This window comes from Wyeomyia smithii, chromosome 3, assembly GCF_029784165.1.
Source record: "Wyeomyia smithii strain HCP4-BCI-WySm-NY-G18 chromosome 3, ASM2978416v1, whole genome shotgun sequence".
Classification (NCBI taxonomy): domain Eukaryota; kingdom Metazoa; phylum Arthropoda; class Insecta; order Diptera; family Culicidae; genus Wyeomyia; species Wyeomyia smithii.
In genome coordinates this window covers 87,838,277-87,860,083 of record NC_073696.1, presented here as the reverse complement: position 1 = coordinate 87,860,083, position 21,807 = coordinate 87,838,277, and the positions used below count along the sequence as shown (strand labels likewise).

General features: G+C 38.0%; 2 protein-coding genes across 17 annotated transcripts in view; one reads left to right on the top strand and one right to left on the bottom strand.

The window, feature by feature from the left end:
- Positions 1-5,361: 5,361 nt before the first annotated feature.
- On the bottom strand, positions 5,362-9,153 carry LOC129726711 (uncharacterized). Of its 4 annotated transcripts, none has more exons than XM_055683724.1 (4): positions 8,251-9,153; positions 7,483-8,136; positions 7,095-7,424; positions 5,362-7,039 (listed from the first exon to the last, which is right to left on the bottom strand). In XM_055683724.1, exons 2-4 carry the CDS (start codon positions 7,790-7,792, stop codon positions 5,805-5,807), a joined length of 1,875 nt encoding a protein of 624 aa, XP_055539699.1. In that variant the 5' UTR covers positions 7,793-8,136; positions 8,251-9,153; the 3' UTR covers positions 5,362-5,804. The 4 variants fall into 4 exon arrangements, with proteins under 4 accessions (XP_055539699.1, XP_055539701.1, XP_055539700.1 ...); XM_055683726.1 differs by having other exon boundaries at positions 7,483-7,980; positions 8,720-9,153; XM_055683725.1 differs by having other exon boundaries at positions 8,787-9,153.
- LOC129726709 (ATP-binding cassette sub-family C member Sur) overlaps positions 9,044-21,807 on the top strand; it is a 179,363-nt gene continuing 166,599 nt past the window's right edge. For 4 of the 13 annotated variants that reach the window (XM_055683711.1, XM_055683720.1, XM_055683719.1 and 1 more), the window contains exon 1: positions 9,045-9,500. The gene's annotated coding sequence lies outside the window, so the exon portion shown is untranslated. Of the gene's footprint in view, positions 9,501-9,717; positions 9,854-21,807 lie in introns of those variants that run through there. The other 9 variants (XM_055683721.1, XM_055683722.1, XM_055683717.1 and 6 more) reach the window with 6 other exon arrangements.

Below are 21,807 nucleotides of genomic sequence, written 5' to 3'. Positions count from 1 at the left end.
GCAAACAACGATATTGTATTCGCTCCAGTTTGATCAAATGTGTGTTTGCTGCGGAGCGGAAGCAGAAACACCCGTACTCAATGACAGACAATATCGTTGTTTGGTAAAGCCTTATAAGGTCTCCTGGGTGGGCTCCCCACCATTGTCCGGTTATTGTACGAAGAAAATTCACTCTTTGTTGACATTTTTTCATCAGATACCTCACGTGACAACCCCAGGTGCTTTTAGAGTCGAACCAGACACCAAGATATTTGTGTACCAAAACCTGAGAAATCGTTTTACCCATTAATTGTGTTTGAAGCTGAGCAGGTTCATGCTTCCTAGAAAAAACTACTATCTCAGTCTTCTCCGGAGAGAATTCGATACCTAGCTGTAAAGCCCAAGCAGACAAATTGTCCAAGGTATCTTGCAATGGTCCTTGCAAATCGGCAGCTTTGGCTCCTGTAACAGAGATTACACTGTCGTCTGCAAGTTGTCTTATCGTGCATGAATTTGCCAGACATTCGTCGATGTCATTTACATAAAAGTTGTAAAGAAGGGGGCTTAAACATGAGCCCTGGGGAAGACCCATGTAGCTAATGCGAAAAGTTGCCAAATCGCCGTGCGTAAAATGCATGTGCTTTTCGGACAACAAATTGTGCAAAAAATTGTTCAAAATTGCAGAAAATCCTTGTCGTTGAAGTTTACCCGAAAGAATGTCAATAAAAACGGAATCAAAAGCCCCCTTAATGTCCAAGAACGCAGACGCCATTTGTTCTTTGCGAGCATACGCCAGCTGAATATCTGTTGAAAGCAACGCAAGACAATCATTCGTCCCTTTGGCACGGCGGAAGCCAAATTGAGTATCTGATAGTAGACCATTTGATTCGACCCAATGGTCTAAACGACGGAGTATCATTTTTTCCATCAATTTCCGGATACAGGATAGCATTGCAATCGGCCTATAAGAGTTGTGATCAGAAGCTGGTTTCCCTGGTTTTTGGTTGGCGATCACCTTCACTTGCCTCCAATCCTGGGGTACAATGTTTTGCTCCAGGAACTTATTGAACAAGTTCAACAAGCGCCTCTTGGCATTGCCGGGTAGATTCTTCAACAAGTTGAATTTGATTCTATCTAACCCAGGCGCGTTATTGTTACAGGACAGGAGGGCAACTGAAAATTCTGCCATCGTAAAAGGTGATTCTATCGCGTCGTGGCCCGGAGACGCATCGCGAACAATGTTTTGCTCAGGAACAGAGTCCGGACATACTTTCCTGGCAAAATCAAATATCCACCGACTTGAAGACTCCTCGCTTTCGTTGACCGTTACGCGATTCCGCATTCTTCGGGCTGTGTTCCGAAGAGTGCTCATCGATGTCTCCCTCGACGTCTCGTTCACGAACCGACGCCAATATCCGCGTTTCTTTGCTTTAGCCAAACTTTTAAGCTTGGTATTAAGCTCCGAATACCGTAAATAGTCGCCAGGTATACCTCCCTTCTGGTAGGCCTTAAACGCGTCGGATCTTTGCGTGTAGACATCGGAGCACTCTTGGTCCCACCACGGAGTGGGAGGCCGTTCTTTGATCGTTACGCCGGGATATTTCTTCGTTTGGGCTTGCAACGCGGCGTCGAGAATCAAGCCCGCGAGGAGGTTGTATTCTTCAAGTGGTGGATGATGTTGAATCGACTCGACCGCTTTTGAAATCATTTCCTCGTATAACTTCCAATCGACATTCCGTGTGAGGTCATACGGAATGTCAATTGGTCGCATGCGAGTCGACCCGTTATTAATTGAAATAAGAATAGGCAAATGGTCGCTACCGTGAGGATCAAGGATTACCTTCCATGTGCAATCCAACCGTAGCGACGTCGAACATAAGGATAGATCCAAAGCGCTTGGGCGCGCTGGAGGTTTCGGGATACGTGTCATTTCACCGTTGTTTAAAATAGTCATGTCGAAGTCATCGCAAAGGTTATAGATTAAAGAGGAGCGGTTATCATTGTATGGGGAACCCCAAGCCACGCCATGAGAGTTGAAGTCTCCCAAAATCAAACGTGGCGAGGGAAGAAGTTCTATTAAATCAAAGAGCAGCCGTTGCCCAACCTGTGCTCTGGGGGGAATATATATTGAGGCAATACAAAGCTCTTTACCTTGTATTGTCATTTGACATGCGACAACTTCGATGCCTGGAATCGAGGGGAGGTTAATACGATAGAAAGAATAGCACTTTTTAATCCCTAAAAGTACTCCTCCATATGGGGTGTCTCGATCAAGGCGAATAATATTAAAATCATGGAAGTTGAGATCAATATTTGAAGTAAGCCAAGTTTCACAAAGGGAAAATGCATCGCATTTGTTTTTATTTATCAAAACTTTAAACGAATCAATTTTTGGTAAAATACTTCTACAATTCCACTGTAAGACAGAGATAGAGTCCTTCATATACGCAGTTGAATTAGGCATCGAAGGATACAATCGCTGCAAGGAGGGGCCATTGGGCAGTCAACTGCTTCAAAAATGATCTAACTGTTGGGAGGAATGCTGTAAGAAAAATTTTAATTGGATCGGGTACATTGAAATTTTCAAAAATCCAGTCCACAATGTCAGAAAATTTCACTAATCCAGAGTTTGTTTCATCAACTGGATGTGCAAAAGGAACAACTGGGGTTTTAGATGTTCCTGGCAGTGCTGGGAACTCCTTCTGGGACTTTAAATTTGCAAGCCCAGGAGGAGTTTGCTTCGGTTTTTCCGCAGCACTGTTTGGTTTGTTCGTACTTTTCATTACACTTTGGGAAATCTTAGGACCTTTACGGGGAAGTTTAGGAGAAGAAACATTTTTCCTCTTCCTAGACTCCCCAGGATTGGCATAAGATGTTCCCGCTGATGAATCGTCAGAATCGGTTTCATCAGAGGGCAACAGATCAAAGGGGTTCGATGTTATGGTAGAAGTGGTCACGGTCTTCTTAAGCATCTCAGCGTAAGAACGCTTTGAACGCTCCTTAAGTGACCGCTTGATTTTATCTCTGCGCTGCATGTACACCGGGCATGTGGAGAGCTCATGCTGGTTTTCCCCACAGTGAATACATTTTTCAGCATTAACACTGCAAGAATCTTCCGCATGAGTCTCCCCACACTTGCTACATCGTGCCTTATTGCAGCAGTAGGCGGCTGTGTGGCCTAACTGCTTGCAATTGGTGCAATTCATAACACGGGGTACATACAATCGCACAGGCAGACGAACCCGGTCGATCGAGACGTGGCTAGGGAGTGCAGATCCGGCAAACGTAACGCGAAACGAGTCTGACGGAGTGTAAACTTTTTTACCGCCGACGAGAGACATGGACCGCAATTGCTTACACTCCAAAATCTTCGCCTGTGTTTCGGTATTTTTGAAGCAAGCGGTTGCGCTTTTTAGGATACACTCGACAGACAGACTCGAATCGGTTATGACACCGTCGATCTCCACGTCTCGTGCGGGTATGTAAACGCGATACTCGCGTGTGAAGAGCTCAGAGCAAGCGATAGCATTGGCCTGTGCCAGATCACTGACCACGACACGGAGCTTGTTAGGTCGGACCTTGGAAATTTCGGTCACGGCCTTGTACCCCTTCGTCAGGTCTTTTGAAATTTGCAGTATGTTTAATCGCTTTGAATTCACTCCTGCCTTTGGACGAAAATAAACAGTATAGCTGCCCTGTTGAGATCCGTCCGGGTAAAGCCTGGGGCGAGGGGGGACTGGAGAATGAACAGGAGAGGGGGTAACAGAAGGGTCAGGGTCAGGGGGGTTCGGGGATGGTGGCACGGGAGGCGAGGGATCTATATCCATCGCGCTAAATGTAGCGCACTAGCGAACTAGCGCCGACAAGAACACGTACCTCTTTACTTCTTCCTTCCAGCAGTGGTTGTCCGATCGTTCGAAGCTGCACCCAAAGCAGCCAGCAGCACCAGTACAGCAGCACCAATACAGCCACCAGCAGTGAGCCGAGTGTGAGATCACTCAGCACAGCGACACGGACTCGACTGTCAACTGATGGCCTTGAATAATACACTCTTTTGTTTGGCTATTCGTACACACGGACCGGATTGTAATAGAACGACCACTTTGCACGTCCGTTTCTGTCGAGTGTTCGACGCGGAATGTGTAAATATGTTGTTTATATGTGTAGTATATCAAAATCGACCCAAAAAAGAAAAATAACAAAAAAAAAACTCTCTTTACAGAACGCTTATTCCGATATTGATGTTCGCATGCTCAAATGAAAGCCCCAGAGATCTTTGAAAATCATACTGAGTGCGATCTTTTATTGGTTGCTTGAACTGTAGAGTTTTGACCGAAGTATATTTAAGACATGGGATATTTTACTTTCTGGATAATTTTTCTCTCTCACTGCTCTTTCCTCTTCTCTATCCCTCTTTTTTCGTATCGCTATTTATTTCTCAGAGGAAATCAACAATCATGGACAACTTTTCATAATCTTTACACTCTTCGTAGTGCGTCTTAACTGGTATAAATAAATTACCCTTAAGCTTTTTCTTGGAAATTTGAACCAGATTTTAGAAGAAACTGCAATGCTTACTTAGCTCCTTTTCTTCCGAAGCTCCCGTCCTCACTTCTTATAAAATATATATTAAATTGTACGTTGAACCAAGATTTGCGAAGAGTAAGAAACATTTACAGCTTTCGGGAGCCAAGCATTGTAGCAAAATCTGATCCCACATTGTGCACATGTAACATTTTGAAAAGCTTTACCAAAGATATGTAGACCTATTTACGTACGATTGTGTTAGTGCCACTCGTTGAGAAAAACACAAATAAATCGCTGTTTTGTTTGCAATGCTACGTTTTGAACAGCTGGAAAATTTTTCAGTTGAATACTTATTTTATGTTTGAAATTTGTGACCAGGAATCTAAAGTAGTTGGTGAACGTAATCGGCAAAATTAGGAAAAAGTGTTGAAGCAACTCTGCATGGCTATACACGTTTACTAATGTGCGCAGGTGAAAAGTCACTTATCTCTATGATACAATATGCTCATGTAAGATATAAATATTGCTTTCTAATTTAAGACTAAGTGCAAACAGAGTATCCATGTTATTCCACTTCTCGTTATCGCAGCAAGATTTAAAAAAGGCTTTATTTCGGATTTTTTTATACAACCTAGGTCTTCGAAAACAATTATGTTCTATTATATTATATATTTAAGATGATGCATTTGTGATAGAATTAAATTGACATCTTTTGCTATATTATTTTCCTGTATAATTATAAACTATATTTCGAGAGTACGTTTGTAAAAGTTTCAATTCGTAAAAAACTTGATGCTGATTCAGAAATCTAGGTCCTGCGATTTCTGAAAACAATGCGAATGAGTGGAACCGCATTAAACTAACATACATGTTTGCTGTTCTAGTATGAAATCAGCATCATTGTTATCTATTACTGTTTCCCCACGTTCGATTATCTAAAAAAAAATTCAATTACCTCTAGCCAGCATTTAAAAATTGGTTTGTGATCGAAAAAATAAGACTCATGTACTCCAGTGATAACATTCATATTATTTGCAAAAAACACGTCAAGCTTTAATTCAATGATCCTCTTTGGTTAACTCTCTGAAAACTATCTTTTATATTCATTTCATTCATAATTGAAATTTGACTTACGATGGTATACGATTTGTAAGTTACTGGCCAAATACGTATAAAGTAATAGTTAGTTTAGCAAAGGTTCCTGCACCACTAGGTGGATTAATTTAGGTTTTTTTTTATTAATCATTATTTTATCATTAATCCAAAAAAATAAATTTATTAACAATGCATAATCTATCTCAAAACATTTCATTTGATGGTAAGGTATGCAACAACGGTATAAATGCTGTCTCTTCATACACTGTAATTGCTACCAACTTGCAAAAAATCTTATCTAATGTATAATGTTTTAATTCGCCAAATTTATATTCATTTGTCCCTACGAAGACATTAATACACGAGGAAACTAAAGGGTAATCAAATAAATTTGTGAACTCAGCAATTTCGGATCCGTAAATGCCGTCTGAATCTGCGTATTTCATAGCCGCAATTTTAGTATCTTTCGTGAGAAACCATTTATCAGAAAATTGTTGGGTTAAGGTAAATTCCCGTGATATAACAATGCAGGAAAACTTAGTCGCATCAGTTTTAAGTGGGTGTTTCAAAGATGGAAAAATGTCATCGATCTTGCTGACAACAGGTGTAGACTGATATTTTTCTGTAATACGATTGATGATTTGCTGCAATGGTAGTCTACCCGATCTTACTAGTTTCTTGATTTGGAATAAATGGTTTTCAAAGGGATATGAGGAAATAGTTGACAGTGGGCCAAATCGAGTTACTTCGTCCACTACATGAACAAGGTTATGAACGTTACTAGTAATAGATTTAAATAAACCATAAAAGTTACCAATAAATTCTTCGAACAGTTTTTGAGCAACAGGTAAATATCGTGCGTAATAACTGCTAGAGCAAATTGTTACGGCACAAACAAATATGGCAAAATTTTGAAAATGTTCCTTACTGATGAAATGTTTTAGTAATACAATCCCAATGTAATGCAAGAAAGAAGCACACTCTGAAGCTTTCCAATGGTTTATGCAATCAACCCCACGTACTTGATGATGGATTTCCGAAGGAAGTTCAATTGATTTTAAACTTGTACAAATTTTTTCAATGACACTATTTGGCCACCTACTTTCATCGCATACATTATGACCGTCTTTGTATGCTAGAATCAATCTCTTCGTAATTCCTAAATGAAGAAGGTACAATGAATCGGCCACGATAACATCCTCAATTATGTCAATTGGTAATTCAAGTAGCGGCGAAACAATACGTGTTTTGCTCAATTTACCATTTTCACGTGTTTTGTAAAAGTTGTAGTGCCCATCATACTGCCCAGTACGGAATGCAGCATCAGTTCTTCTGGTTGCTAACGTTTGAGGGAAAATATTAGTCCTCAGAAGAGTGGAATGTTGTCCAATAGTGCAACATTTTAAACGACCGTGCAGAGAATTAAAATTAACCACACCTGGAAAAAATAACCGCTCATGAATTAACACAAGTAATGGCTGTTTGTCCATTACCTTTAACAAAAGCTCGGGCGGGAGAATCACATATAAAAGCCCGAAGGTGAACCGTCATCTTGAATCCATTTATTTGAAGTCCCGTTGTCATTACATGTGTCAATTCCGTAACGAATGGAGCAAGAAATTCTTCGACCTTCTTTGGTTTACCTTTTCCATAGAAAATGCCAATTATCATTGGCCTCATTGAAGTATTCTCGTGTATGTTAAACAAAATTGACCATACCTGGCTGGTTCCGTTCTTATACAACGGTAAGCCATCGATGTTGATATTAATGGATATTTTTAGTGATTCAGCTAATTCTGGAAAAGCCAAGCGAAGACAATTTTCTATAAAACCAAATAAGAGATAGTTGAATAGTTTAACACTTTTCAGTTTATAATTTACCTAAGCCCTGATGCCAATATTGACCGCCTTGAATATCAATCACATTAGCAACTGTCCTAGGTGTTCGGAGAAACCGTTTTGGGTCTTCCGGAAGTGTTCGATCATAAGATATTAATTTATGCAGAAGTGGTTTCAGTGCTTGTTGCGATATATTGTAATTGATACTCCAGTTTTTACGAAACGCACCTAAACTGCAATGGGTCAAATATGTGGTTCCACTCCCCGTCAGAATCTTCGTCAGGACTATATTCCGCAAAAAAGGTATCTTGGGTGGCAACCCGGGAACTACTAGAATCAGACTTTTCTTCATCTTCTGATATTGACGGTTCAGGAACCACGAGCCCAAGAGATGTAGGTCCCGGATCCAACTCACTAGTTTGCAATGGTTTTGTATTGGGTATTTCGGAAAGTTTCATGCTTTCATATACCCGAACTTTGCGTCGAAAATTCCCACTCCTTAAAGTTCTTTTCCATTTACGAGGAGTATCCATGTTCTGTCTATTTTTAATTGACCACTCGATATCGCTCGTTATTGGCACTTACGAAATAATGTAATGCGTCTTCTATATGCATTTAAAACACTACATCGTAGCAATTAAGGTAGCCCTTTAAGCGCATATTTTGCTCTCAGTAATGCTAGTTTAGCATAATGCCCTAAACATTGAAAACATGATATAAAGCTATTTGGCATTAACAGGCTGAATTAGTGCTAATAAAATGCTATCTCCTAATGGTTATGGTTACTTGGTTAATCCTTTGAATACTAACCGATTTATTAGCATTTGAAATTGGACATATTTTTCACTTTTTTCGGTTTTAGATTTTCATTTCACATCCCTATGTGGCCGAACTCCCTGAGAGAAGTATTCTACTTCAAAATTTACGCTTTTCTATTTTTAATTTAGACTGTAAACTATACTTTATTTGATAGAATTCGTTTGATGCCAATAACGAGATTTTGTTATAATAGACTCTGAGCAAAAATTAACAAGAGTATGACTTTTTTCTAGAAGACGAACCTTTTGAGTCCTACCGCTAAACAAAATTCCACGAAACAGTTTATTTAAATAGCATGTGCGTTGCACGGTAAGCGATATCGCAAATGATAGGAGATAACAAAGCACACTATTTTTCTAAACCCGTTTTTCAACATAATAGCCTTTGATTCAGGTTAGTCTGTCTCAACCTGCCATTCTCAAAATTCTTAATTTTTAAAGGAAAGAAAAGGAACAATTACAAATTTTCCAGTGAAAATAAATGAAGAGAAATTTTTATATTTATTAATTAATAATGATTGCTATCACCACATCACAACTAGAAAACAATCTCGAAGTTTGAAGATGTCGGTTGCAAACTGAACTTCACAAAATGCAGCCAAGGATAGTAAACCAAGACGCAGTCCATATTTCAGTTCTGTTTCACCTACGTGCAAATTGTTCCGTTTATTGCAATCACAGTGGTGCTACACAAATGAAAACGAAAACGACCGTCGACCAATCGTTCTAATCTAATTATAACCAACCGGGGATCATATTCACTGCTGGCAGGCGGAAATATGAATTGCAGGTATTTAGTTCCCGGTAACGTGTCTGTGATTGAAGGCTGCTCCAATAGCACAGTTATCTGACAGCCATCCGTCGGGTGTGCCGTTCACGAGTTTTCTAAACTACTTCCACGTGCGAAACTGTAAACCGTTGGCGATTACTACCGGATTAGAAATAATCGCGTGTTATAATCGTTTCGACTGTCGGATCGGCCGATTGAAAATTGTGTACTGCATGTATTGCGGGGAATACATGATGTGGAATTAAAGTAGTGAGTGTGGTGAGAACAGAAGTGCCTATGATTAATGGAATGCTTTTGAATTTTTGATAGGGCATCCGTCATTAGCTAATTCGTTATTAGTATGCTAAATTACACAATCAATTCTATATTTTTCGTGTGGAAAAAGGTCCTGATAGATGAAACCGACAAATAAATAAAAACGAAAAATGGTTTGAGAGCCTTCTACAGACGAGGTTACACAATAAACGTCGCTTTTTCAATCCCGTCTGTGAACCGCCTAGAGGTGTGAAATTTTACGCGATCAAAAGGAAATAGATTTATTATGCTCTAACGATGTGGTTTCGGAAAGACAATTGGACGCATGACATATGAGAATCGTCAGGCCTTGTTAACCGTATTTGAAAAACAACTTGACGAATAACTGATGTTTACCATTGGATATGTAACCACAGATATTTTACCGTCGTTCGGGGAAACTCGGTAACATCAAAATATCGTGAATAAATAACTCTGAAATAAAATATGGTTTTACGTGGGAGAAGAGGCCAACATTGCGTTGCAGGGTTTCGCGTGTCCTACATTCCAGGTACGCAAGGACAAGGACAAAAAGGAAAGCAATTTTCTTTTATCGTGAAAAAGTTCCAATTTTCATGATATCATGGTACGAAGAGAGTCATGTATAGTTTGACGTTGGCTAATCCAATACGGATTAAATGTAGAAGGAGGTCGATTGACTCACAGCTCCCTGGTAGTCATGTACGATCTTTGTTACAATTCTTCACTGGGATTCCACTTAACTTACATTAATTTTTTTACGTCACTTCGGGTTGATATAATGTCTGCACAAATTATGAAAAAAACGATCCACTATCCGCAATTTACATTGTCGTTCCTCTACTTAGAGTCTTCAGGAAACGTACGAAACAAAGAATGTTGCAGTAATGCTTATTACGCAAGAGGATATTTGGTGTCTCATTGGGTTGTCGCTGGTAGGCCTGAACATGTTGAAAACAAAGTTTATACAGATTTTACGGTTTTGTAACCAAAAATGCATGCTGCGTTGTCAGTACTCGGCACTCACAGAGTGGGTATTCTGAGGCTTTGCATTCAAGGCTTCAAAGGCGACATGTGCTGTCTTATTTATTTGACTCAGATTAGCATCGTATCTCAAGGTCAACTCGGAGCTGAACTAAATATATTGTTGCTAAATATTATTATACTTCCATTAGGTCAATTTGGTATTAGTTTAACTTTTATTCCTTTTGTGCCAAAGTTATCCTGTTTCCTCGTTACGCTGTAAATAAAAACTTTTCTACATTCATCTTGGAGAGTGAGCAAACAAGAACCATGCACTTAGTTATAGTAGGGGTTGTGTAGTTATCACAAACAGTTTTGCATATTATAGGGCAATCACTCACACGGTCAATCCTAGTTGATACGGCTGTTGTTATTTTCGACAACCCAACCACTTAGATCAACAGAGCAGAGCGTCCAAAAAGCACTGCACATAATTTCATCATTGTGTTTATGCGTTCGTCAGTGTGTACGTCTGTGTCTAACGATCTACGCTTCATACCAAAATCGTTTGTTTAAGGAATCTTTTCAAGCGCTTTGTTGCATGTGGTTGAAAAGAACCTGTTTACATTTGGTTCTACCCAACTACATTTTCCAATAGCTTCGTATTAAAGCGTTACTTTTGAAATAAATCTCTTTATTTTTAGTTCACACTGTATAATACCATGCATCTCCATTGTAAATAATTACAATGGTGACGGATGGTGGTTTGCAATACGAGCATAATAATTTGTTTGTTTGTATTCGAACCTCATTTCATGCCAAAAATTTAATCAAGATTAAATATACAACTTCTTCCGACTCATTATGCATGCAACGATTGAGGTTTATAAACCATAACAACGTTTTTCGGGGTCCATATGTGCACCCAGCAGAGCTTGTTCAGAATGCAAATTCCACCATGCTTAGCTAAGCGAAACTTATATTCAATTAATTTGCGGATTAGCCTCTAGTAATAGTTTTGTTGCACTTCAATTCGATTTGCTGTGGCCCTAGCTAATTACGCATTTAACAATATCGTTGTGGAATTTCAGTAGCTGATTAAGCACATAATTTATTTCCCGTCCTTGTACTGGAACACAGCAATTACGGTTCTAGAAAAACCTAGTGAAAATAAACGGTTTATTTTCCGGCTGATTTATTATTTTCGAAGGGCACACAGTTTTCCGGCCAGAAGACAGCGGCATTCGGAAAGTGTTATGTTTATTTGCTTTCGTTTGCTTACTCACTTTCACGATCGACGTTTGCATGAGTGAGCGGCTTTAATTTCTGCTCAAGTACAACACGCAGTTTGCTTCCGTCTGTTACTACGTCCCGTGCTCTGATCGATTCGCTTTTATAGTGGCCGACGTCCAAAAAAGCGGATTCACTGGCGATCCATTACGTGAAAACTTTGGATGTTATCAGGTTCTGATAGCAAAAAAAAGCATTTATGCTAATTCAATGTTTCATTTTACACTATAGTACTGAACACGTTCCACAGCTCCTCGAGCGAATAGATTAACTTGATTGGCGTCCTGCGAGGGTGGTAAACTTGCACTCCATTCCCGCTTGTGTGGGGATTTAGTGATTTGCGATTCTTTTTTTCTTGTTTCACTGCGAAATTTGGATCTGCATTCGAAATTGCATAAACGAAAATGAATATTTACAAACCGTACGCAGCAACGCGCGGAAACTTGTTTTAAGCCAGGTGAAAAATACAATGTTTGGTTGTTTTTTTTTTTCATTACAGTGCCGAAACTTTTCTGTGATTGCAAACGCAAATCATTGTAGCTGGAATGTTAATGTGTTTCAGTTAGTATTGGGTTTGGGAATGCATACCACATATTTGAAACCTCGATAACTGTGATTAAAAACACCAGCATCAGTAGTGGAGTTTTTGACATTTTTTTATCGTACCCCGTGCGTTCTGTGGTTCTGTCAGAGCGCTGGACCAATCGTTGTAGCTATTTGGGACTTTATGGCTTACGATTTTCACCAATTAAAGAAAAGTCTTTACCTACTTACATAACAAAAAAATATTTTGCAATAACTAGATCGAATCAGTTAACGATAAAGTAAGCCACCAAGAGAAGCGTCTTAGTATAATTTGAATATGAAAGAAAAAAGCAATATATTTCCGTTTGCTTTACTGTTTGAAAATTAAAATTTGAATTCGGTTCAATCGTTGTGAAACGGGCCGTACAATTTTGTCCCTTCAAATATGCCTATACTATCTTTTGAGTAAGATTCAGAGGACGCTCAGTAATCAATGTAGAAAAAAACAAGGCGATTTCTGACATCACCTTTTAGAGAAAAATTAGGGTGTTGTATCATAACCGGACCACGAACCAGCTTATCGTAAATTAGTACAGATCGTAGCGTTAACCTCGCAATTACCGGGACACTAACAGAATGTAGCTCCACCAAGAATAAAAAGAAGAAGAAAAAGATCATGATCACCTAGTTGGATGTATTTTTTCCTTTTTCCGATTTTGGATTTTTATTTTACATCACTGTGTAGCCAAACGTGGTTCTACGTTAAATAAAATAATGCAGAAATGCTGCTCTAAGTGAAACAGCGTGCTGTGAAATAAAAAGTTGAATTTTAATGTTTTCCTACAATAATCAAGGTCGAGAAAAAAATGAATAAATATTATCAAGTTTACTGAATGGGGAGGAAATGTATGTAATTTAAGGAGGATGCGAAAAATGAATAAGGACAGAAAGTGCGACTTAAAATTAGAAAAAAAATCTTATTCAGATGGAACTAGAACCCGCAGTCTCCGGTGACTTCGGTACGGTGCCGGGTCTGCAGACTGCATTTGTGGTATCTTCCGGAGGTCAATGTTGGCCTGATATTTTTCGATAAAAATGTTAATGATGACTCGAAGAGGAAGGTGGTACAAAACTTGAAAAAGATGAGCAGTGAAAACGACAATTCAAGAGTCAAAAGATTTTTGTCTGTAAAAAACTTAGTGGACTCACAGAGAAGTCACTGAAGTTTTTTCGATAGACTGCGGCTTGATATCAAGGTTTTTTATTTAGGAAGATGCCAAGGCCTGGATAGAAAGAAAATATTATCTTGAGACCAAATCGAAATACACTGGGGTCTTTTTTTACGCGGGTTATTTCTATGCGGTTTTTCTATACGCGACTTTTTTTACGCGATTTTTTACAATAACGCGGATTATTTTTACGCGGTTTTTTGAAATAACGCGGATTATTTTTATGCAATTTGAAGATTATTTTTACGCGGTATTAAATAAGTAAATCCAATAAAGTAACAATCAATCGTATGGTTCATGACAATAAGATATTCTGTTTTTTTTTTTATCTAAATAATGCATATTTTTAATAAAATAGGCAATTTCCGTTGATTCGGGATAAAGAAACAAAAATACATTAATAATTGTACAACGATACGAGTCAGGGTCATTGCGATTAACTTCCGTTTAAGAAACGAAAGCTCAAACATGTAGCAAAATTATTACAAAAAAGTTATTGTCATGTTCTTCAATGAATTTTCATTTTAGAAGCACTAAAAACTTATTTTGTGTGTTTCGTTACCATTTTTATATTAATTTTCAAGTATATATTTACTTACGTGCCATTATTTTTAATCGGATCTTATTATTGAATTAAGTTTTTTTACGCGATTTTTTAAAATTACGCGGTGTTTTTATACGCGGATTTTTTCAACGCGGTACAACCAACCGCGTAAAAAAAGACCCCAGTGTATTGAAGCTTAACAGTTATCAATGACCCTGTAGAACGGGCCCTTTGAGTAGAAGGAGATTTAGTTGAAATTATAATACACTGAAGTCGCTTTCTACGCGATACGTGCCGCGTAAAAAAACCGCCTAAATTCCGGAATCCGCGTAAAAAAACGCGTAAATTCCGGAATCCGCGTAAAAAAACCGCGTAAATTCCGGGAGCCGCATAAAAAGACCGCGTAAATTCCGGAATCCGCGTAAAAAAAACATCGTTAATTTTGCATTCCGTGTGAAGGGAAACCGAAATTCAGGCTAAAGAAATACCGCGTAAATTCCGGAATCCGCGTGAATTCCGGAATCCGTGTAAAAAAAACCGCGTATATTCCGGAATCCGCGTAAAAAGCGACCTTAGTGTACTATATGATACGGCAAATGAACATTTTAGTATTGAAAAACATTAAGTGTAACTTTTAATTCCACAGTAAATCACGAATAACTCAAAATCAAGTTATTTTAGAGCCATGTGATCTTTGGTATTGTTCTTCCACATAAAATTTCCCAACTTTCAATGGTATTCAGTTGGTGAGAGCATTAGGTGTAATACCCACTTTTTTGATTGAATGTCAAAGTATACTTGAAAAATCTCTTTTCCAAACAATAGAATTTTTTTTAGGAAAATAAATTGACGATAATCAATCCAAAACGAATTTTTCCCTTATGCAATTTTGGGACACCCTACTATACACGCAAAGGTATTGCTTAGGAATGTTACGGATATCCGCATCCGCATCCGTAACTGCGGAACATCTGCATGAAAATTGACATTCGCATTCTTTTATTTATTTATTTATTTATTTCGTCAAACAAAAGTAGACTACATATGTTTGAAACTAACTTACATGCTATATGCTATTTATACTAGTGGGAGCAAAAAAAAAAAAAAGAGTTTATACATAATTGAATAATAATTACTTCACTTGACGGATTATTACAATGAATGTTTTCTATCGATTTAAATTGCGCGTTGAATTGAAATATTGTTTTAAATTAGTTCTCGACATAGAAAAGTCAATTGCTTCACAGTGTTGGTTATACACTAACATCATTTGATTAATTGGCCCGTATTTAGCATAATTGTTTCGTTGATGATTTAAAGAAAACAAAGTCCGAGTTCGTAAATCTCTAGAAGGTACATAAAGATTGAGTTTTGATAATATTTCGGGTGAATCGACACGTTGAGATACGATATCGTTAACAAATGACATCATTGCGAATTCACGACGGGCTTTTAATGATTGGATGTCAATAAGTCTACAGCGTTCGTCGAATGATGGTAGGGGAAATGACGTCCATCATAGATTACGAAGTGCATATAACAGGAATTGTTTTTGCACTGATTCTATTCTGTTTACATGTGTTGCAGAAAACGGAAACCATACAATGCTACAGTATTCTAAAAGTGACCTGACATAGGAATTATAAAGTGTTTTTATTGTGTATGGATCTTGGAAATTATGGCAGAAACGTTTTATAAAACTGAGCATGTTACTAGCCTTATTAATAGTTGTATTGTAGTGATCAGTGAATGTTAATTTTGAGTCGAGTATGACTCCTAGGTCCCTAACTCGTTCACTTTTCTCTACTACCTGATCTCCTAAGGAAATAATATTGCTTGGCATGTTTCTTTTTCTGCCAAAAGCCATCGAACTACATTTTTTTTACGTTTAGCTTGTTTTACACCAAATGTAAAAATATTTTATCTCGTTACGAAAAATATTGACATCATCAGCGTTTTTAATTTCAATGAAAAGTTTTATATCGTCGGCATAAATAAGAATTTTTACATGTTTTAGAACAAAGGAAATGTCGTTTTCAAATAATATAAATAGTAGAGGGCCCAAGTGAGAGTCTCGAGGAACTCCTGAGGTTACCTGAATAGGTTTCGATATTCTACCTTTAAATTTGACTGTTTGTTGGCGATCTGTCAAATACGATTCAATCCATTTGAGTAATTGTGGATGAATTCCAATTTTTCGTAACTTGAAGAGAAGCAGGGGTATATCAATGCGATCGAAAGCTTTACTGAAGTCAGTATATAAGGTTTCAACATAATTACCTTTATCCATTGCGTTCAAAGAGAAGTTAATAAACTCGAGTAAGTTAGTTGTTGTTGAGCGCCCTTTGACAAAACCGTGTTGCGTTGGGGTAATTCTATTTTTTATTTGGTGGAATAACTTTTTGTTTATTATTGCTTCAAAAAGCTTAGGTACACAGGAAAGAATGGTTATGCCTCGATAGTTGCTAATGTCGAATTTTTTACCAGATTTGAACACTAGATATGAGTTTTTCCAGAATTTCGGGAAGCAACCGGATTCCAGCGACATATTGAAAATCAAGAACAGTGGGGAAGTTAGCTCTTTAGCTAAGTGTTTCATGAATGCTGGCGGAATTCCGTCTGGTCCCGGACCTTTAGTCGCATCCAGAGCTTTTAAAGTATCTTCAATTTCGCGTGCGCTGACATGTTCAATAATGAAATAGTTGGGAAACTCAGGAAAGTTGGTGAAGAATGTATAGTCACGATCAGATTCTGAGAAAGTTGTATAATTTTGTTGAAAAAATCAGCAAATAGATCAGAGATGTATGCCGGGTTCTCTTCAACTTTGTCATGCAGTTGCATTTTCGAAGGAAAATTTTCAGATTTTAACTTTGATTTAACATATTTGAAAAAAATTTTTGGGCAGGATTTGATTTCAAGCTCAGTCTTTAATGTGAACTCTTCAAACGCGTTACTAATGGCATCGTTTAATTCGCCGCAAATGTTAAGATAAGTTGTTAAATCATCACGATTTTTATGAGTTTTGTATTTTTTATGTGCTTTTTGTTTTTGTTTTTTAAGTTTTTAATTTGTCTATTGTACCAGACTGGGTATTTGGAATTGCCATGACGTCTTATTCTTTTCAATGGTATTTCGCTAATAAATAAATTAGATAATATCTTATAAAAATTTTCTATAGCCGAATCGACGTTTCCGTCTTCAAACAATACATCTTGCCAGTTGATACTATTTAGTTTATGTTTTAATTCATCATAGTTTGCTGACTGAAAGTCAAAAACATCTTCGAATTCATATTCGTCAGGTCTTTTATTCACATGCACAAATAAAGAAAAGTCTATTGCTGTATGATAAACTTCGTTCTTCCATAATGGTTGTAATGAATTCGTCACACAAAAGTCTTCACTAATGTTGGACATTAACAGATCTAGATAACAGTTTTGTCCATTTTTCACATGATTTATTTGATTAAGACCAAGACTAGAGGTTTTATCAAAAAGAAGTTGCAGCGTTCCATTTTCGCCAATAATAGGAAGCAAAATGCTATGGTTATCGATGTCCGGAATAAAATCAATGTTGCGTTGGTTGAAATCACCGTATATGTGGAGTTTTACTTCAGGTAACAGCTTAGATGCAATTTTTTCAACAACATGAAGAAACTTTTCAAAGATTGCTTTCCGCGCATTATTTGGAGGGAAATAGACAGAGACAAATACGTGTGTCTCTCCTGCTAGTTCTGCTTGCACCCAAACATGTTCGAACTCTTTAAACTGAATGGTGTCGATAAGCGCTGAATTAAAGTCTACTGACACCGCAATCAACACACCACCACCGGATTTCATTTCAGATAATTGATAGTTACGGTCATTTCTATAGACATTATATCGGCAACCGAAGACTTCTTCGCTGCGAACACCCTCATCCCAGCTGGTTTCGGTTGCTAAAATAACAGAAAATGAACAGGATAGTACATTTTTTTGAATTTCGTTAATTTTGTGAGCGCCTCGCATGCGGTTAAAATTTTGGCAATATACAGAGATCTCGGTAGTGGTGGGGTGTTCGAGTGTAGAAGCTAAAGAATGAGAGTCATTATTAACAGAAGTGTTTACCAGAGCAGAGCAGGTCGCGTCATTTCCTACATCTCTAGGTTGAACACAATTATCACCAGCAACGATCCTCTGATGAGTGAGTCAATTGCGTTGAAGACACGAGTGCCTAGATGAGCACGCAATGCATTGTGAAGTAGGAAGGTGTGCAGGATCGCTGATCATCTGGGGTTGAGAAAGTGGAAACTCGTCGTTCGCCGGGTATGGGTTAAGAGTTTCGCCTCTTTGAAATCGAATCGTAGGAATGAAGTTAGATTGAGGTCTGGAGAATCGGTCTTTCGCTGCTGCAAGAAGCACTCTGTCAGGTGGTAATAGTTGATTTGCATGGAAACGATTAGAGTTGGTGTGTTGTTGATCATTGTAGGAGTTGGTGACGTTATTCTGTTGCCTGTTGGCCATGTTATAGTTGGGGCTATTGTTATTATTCCAAAAACTGTTGTTGACGTGACGGTTGTGGTTGGTATATCTACGGTTACTATTGGTGTTGAAGTTGTAGTTGTTTCGATTGGTACTTTGATGGTTATTATCGAGATTTCTGTTAAAGCTGAGGTTGCGATTCTGGTTCTGATTGTTGTTGTTATTGTTGAAGTAGTTCTTGTTGTTGCGGTTGTTGTTGGAATTGTTATTATTATTGTAGTAATTGCTGTTGTAGTTATTTCTATTGTTATTGACAGAGTTGTTGTTATTATCGTTGTTGTTGTTGTGAATGATATGGTTATGCCTAGGGTTGTTGTTTCTGTTGTAATTATTTCGCCTATAATGATTTCGTCTTCTGGCCCTCCGTTTTCTTGCTTTGTCAGCTTGTTTTTGCTGCTGCATAATACGGTGTAATTTTGTATCGTACGCTGTCCAGTCCTGTTTCCAAACTTTTCTCGAGCCAAGGAAACGCCATCCACTGTTTGGAAGATCATTTGAAGGCTGGCCGGCCATAGTTGTTTCCTCTGCCACACTTGGATAGCCAATGCTGTTTTCGATGGGCATCATTCTTGGCGTGTACTCAAAAATTCTGCTGCCAATTATTCGAAATTCTTCCAAGATTTCAGGAACACTACATTGAGTCTTAGAAGTGGCCACATCGATCAAATTTTCATTAACAGCTTCAAGCTGTTCGTCGACTTTATTAGTTATTCCATCAATATTACTGGTCAGCTTATTTGTAATCGAGTTGCTAAGTATCCCAAGCGACTCAGTCATGTTAACTTTAGCGGAAGTTATAGCATCGTCGAAAAGTGTCGTCACGTGGTTATTGATTTGTCTCACTACTTTTGTAGGAGAGTTCACTTTTTTAACAGACGAAAGCTCCTGTTTTAGTTCATCGAATAGAGTTTCTTGTCGTTCGAGTGCCTCTTGAACGATTCCAATTTTCTGCAATGTTGACGTCGATTTGTGTATTGCTTCGCTATGCTTTTTCACTAAGTCAGCAAGAAGAGCCTGCTGGTGTACCAAGTGACGAAAATTTAATTCCATCGCGATCCGCTCCTGGCAATCATTGCAGGCTGGCATCATGTAGGACCTAATCTGGTCTTCCTAGTTCCGGTTGTCCGAAGACCCAAAACCGCACACCACACAGTTTCCACTAACTAACGATGTCATGTTTACAAAAAAAGTGTAAATAACGCACAAACTTACTCGCGCGGAGCTTGAGTTGACTTACTGGCACAAAAGCACCTACAAGCGAAAAAGAATGTAAACAAAAAACAAAAATTTAAATTCGCGCGTGGCCGAGAGCTAATTAAAACACGTCCGTACTGGTTGACGATACACAACATCATAGCGCATCCGCATCCGCATCATACCATGCGGATGTTAAGAAAAAATTTCACTTATTAAAATTTTGTAGAAAAATTTTTCTCGATGTATTTGCTGCTCGCTTGAATAACTTTTGCACTGGAGAGGGACATGGTCATGCGAAATAAGCAAAATAAAACACAAGGGATGCTATGGATATCCGCATCTGCATTCGCGAATGCGGAACATCCGCATGAAAATTGACATCCGTCTCTACATCTGCACCCGTAATCACATATCCGCATCCGCATCCGCATCCGCATCTGCAGATGTCTAAAAAATCACATCCGTAACATCCCTGGTTATGCTATGTATTTGGTGGGACCTGGTTGGTGTTATCCGTTACGAGCTGTTCAAACCGAACGAAACCATCACTGGTGAAAAATATCGACTTCAATTAATGCGATTAGGCTGATCACTGAGCGAAAACGACCAACATACGAGCAAGAGCATGAAAAAGTGATTTTTCTGCATGACAACGCTCGACCTCATTCTGGTTAAGTCGTTAAAACTTAGAAAGAAACGCTAAAATAGAATGTCAATTCCCAGATATTTTGCCGCCCGGTTATTGCCAGTTCTAATGGTATCGAACGGTGGCACATGGTCTGGCTGATGCCACAGAACAGATATGCAACTAAAGAACCAGAAACGAGACCAAATCTCTTTATTTTAGGTATCGACATCTAGTGGCGGAAGAAACGCATTTTACACTCAAAATTTCATTACACTTGTACCATTCATATCTGCTTGTGGTAAAGTATTATTTCAACAACAAGTTGAATCGTTTGTATATTTTATTGTCGGCTGTGCTGGAGCAGTGCTTGGGTTGCATCATTGCGGGCACACGATTAGTTGAATTTTAGTGAAATTGGCTATGAATTTTAAACGCTTAACTATGCAAAAATACCCAAAAAAAATATTAAAAAACTAGAGTAATTTGTTATCTATTCAACGAGATAATAATGACCCAAATCCGTTCAGTAGTAACACAATTGTAAGCGTTTGAATTTTGTATTCTGCAATTTCACTCCATTCTCGGATTTTTGGATTGCCACCCTACTAAAGTAAGACGTAATTCTATGTTAAAATACTACAAGGTATACAGCCCTAGGGTTATATGAAATGGTGACGTGGGACTAAACAATGTAATAACTGTAATTACAGACACAATAAATTCGTTTGTTCAGTGATTTACGTATTTTAATTCATCATTTGCTTTTGTTTCATTTGCCAACAATTACATTCACTGTACTACGAAGGCAGCTAATATAAGTATATTATTTTATTTGTAAAGTTGAAAATAAAAAAAATATCTAACAACGCTGAAATGAAGAAAAAAGATTCTGAATATATCCTAGTAAATGGACAAGAAATTCACAAGCGCTCGCCAGCTCTTGCTCTTCTATAAATTAGTATTTTTAGAGACTTACTTGTTCGATATTATGTCGGTCACGATTATTTAGTGAATATCGAAGATAAAGAAGAAAATAAAATAACTTAGGGTAAGAAACGACTTAAGCAGTAGCGCCTATTTTAATCAGTCACAGAAAACAGGCCTCAAACTCCTGCTTTTTGATCAATATCGACAATTTTAATGATGGAAACGAAAACTTTGATTGTCTATCTGTCTTACGAATATAAGAAATACCGTTAATCACAAAGAAATCTGTGAACAAACATTATTTGAAACAAAATGATCTAAATTGCAGACAGTCAGGAGCCACTTCGGGTGCTGCAAAAAAACAGATGGAAACTGCTTAAAATTCGTTCGGGGTGATTGAAATAGTATCCCACGATTGGTAACTTCAATTGATTATTGTTAAAGTTTGCTAACTTTGTTTTACAATCTGTAAACAAGTTCTGACAGAGAAAACGATAATGAACAGATTGATATACTACTGTTTGAATTTCACCTAACACATTTCGAGTATATCGTCTGAATACACAGGCGGTTCCTAAAGCTGCTTAGAATATGTTCCCTACCCTATAACCGTTGCAAAAATGTTCAATTCTTGTTTAAAAAATTATTGTTTTTATGGTAATC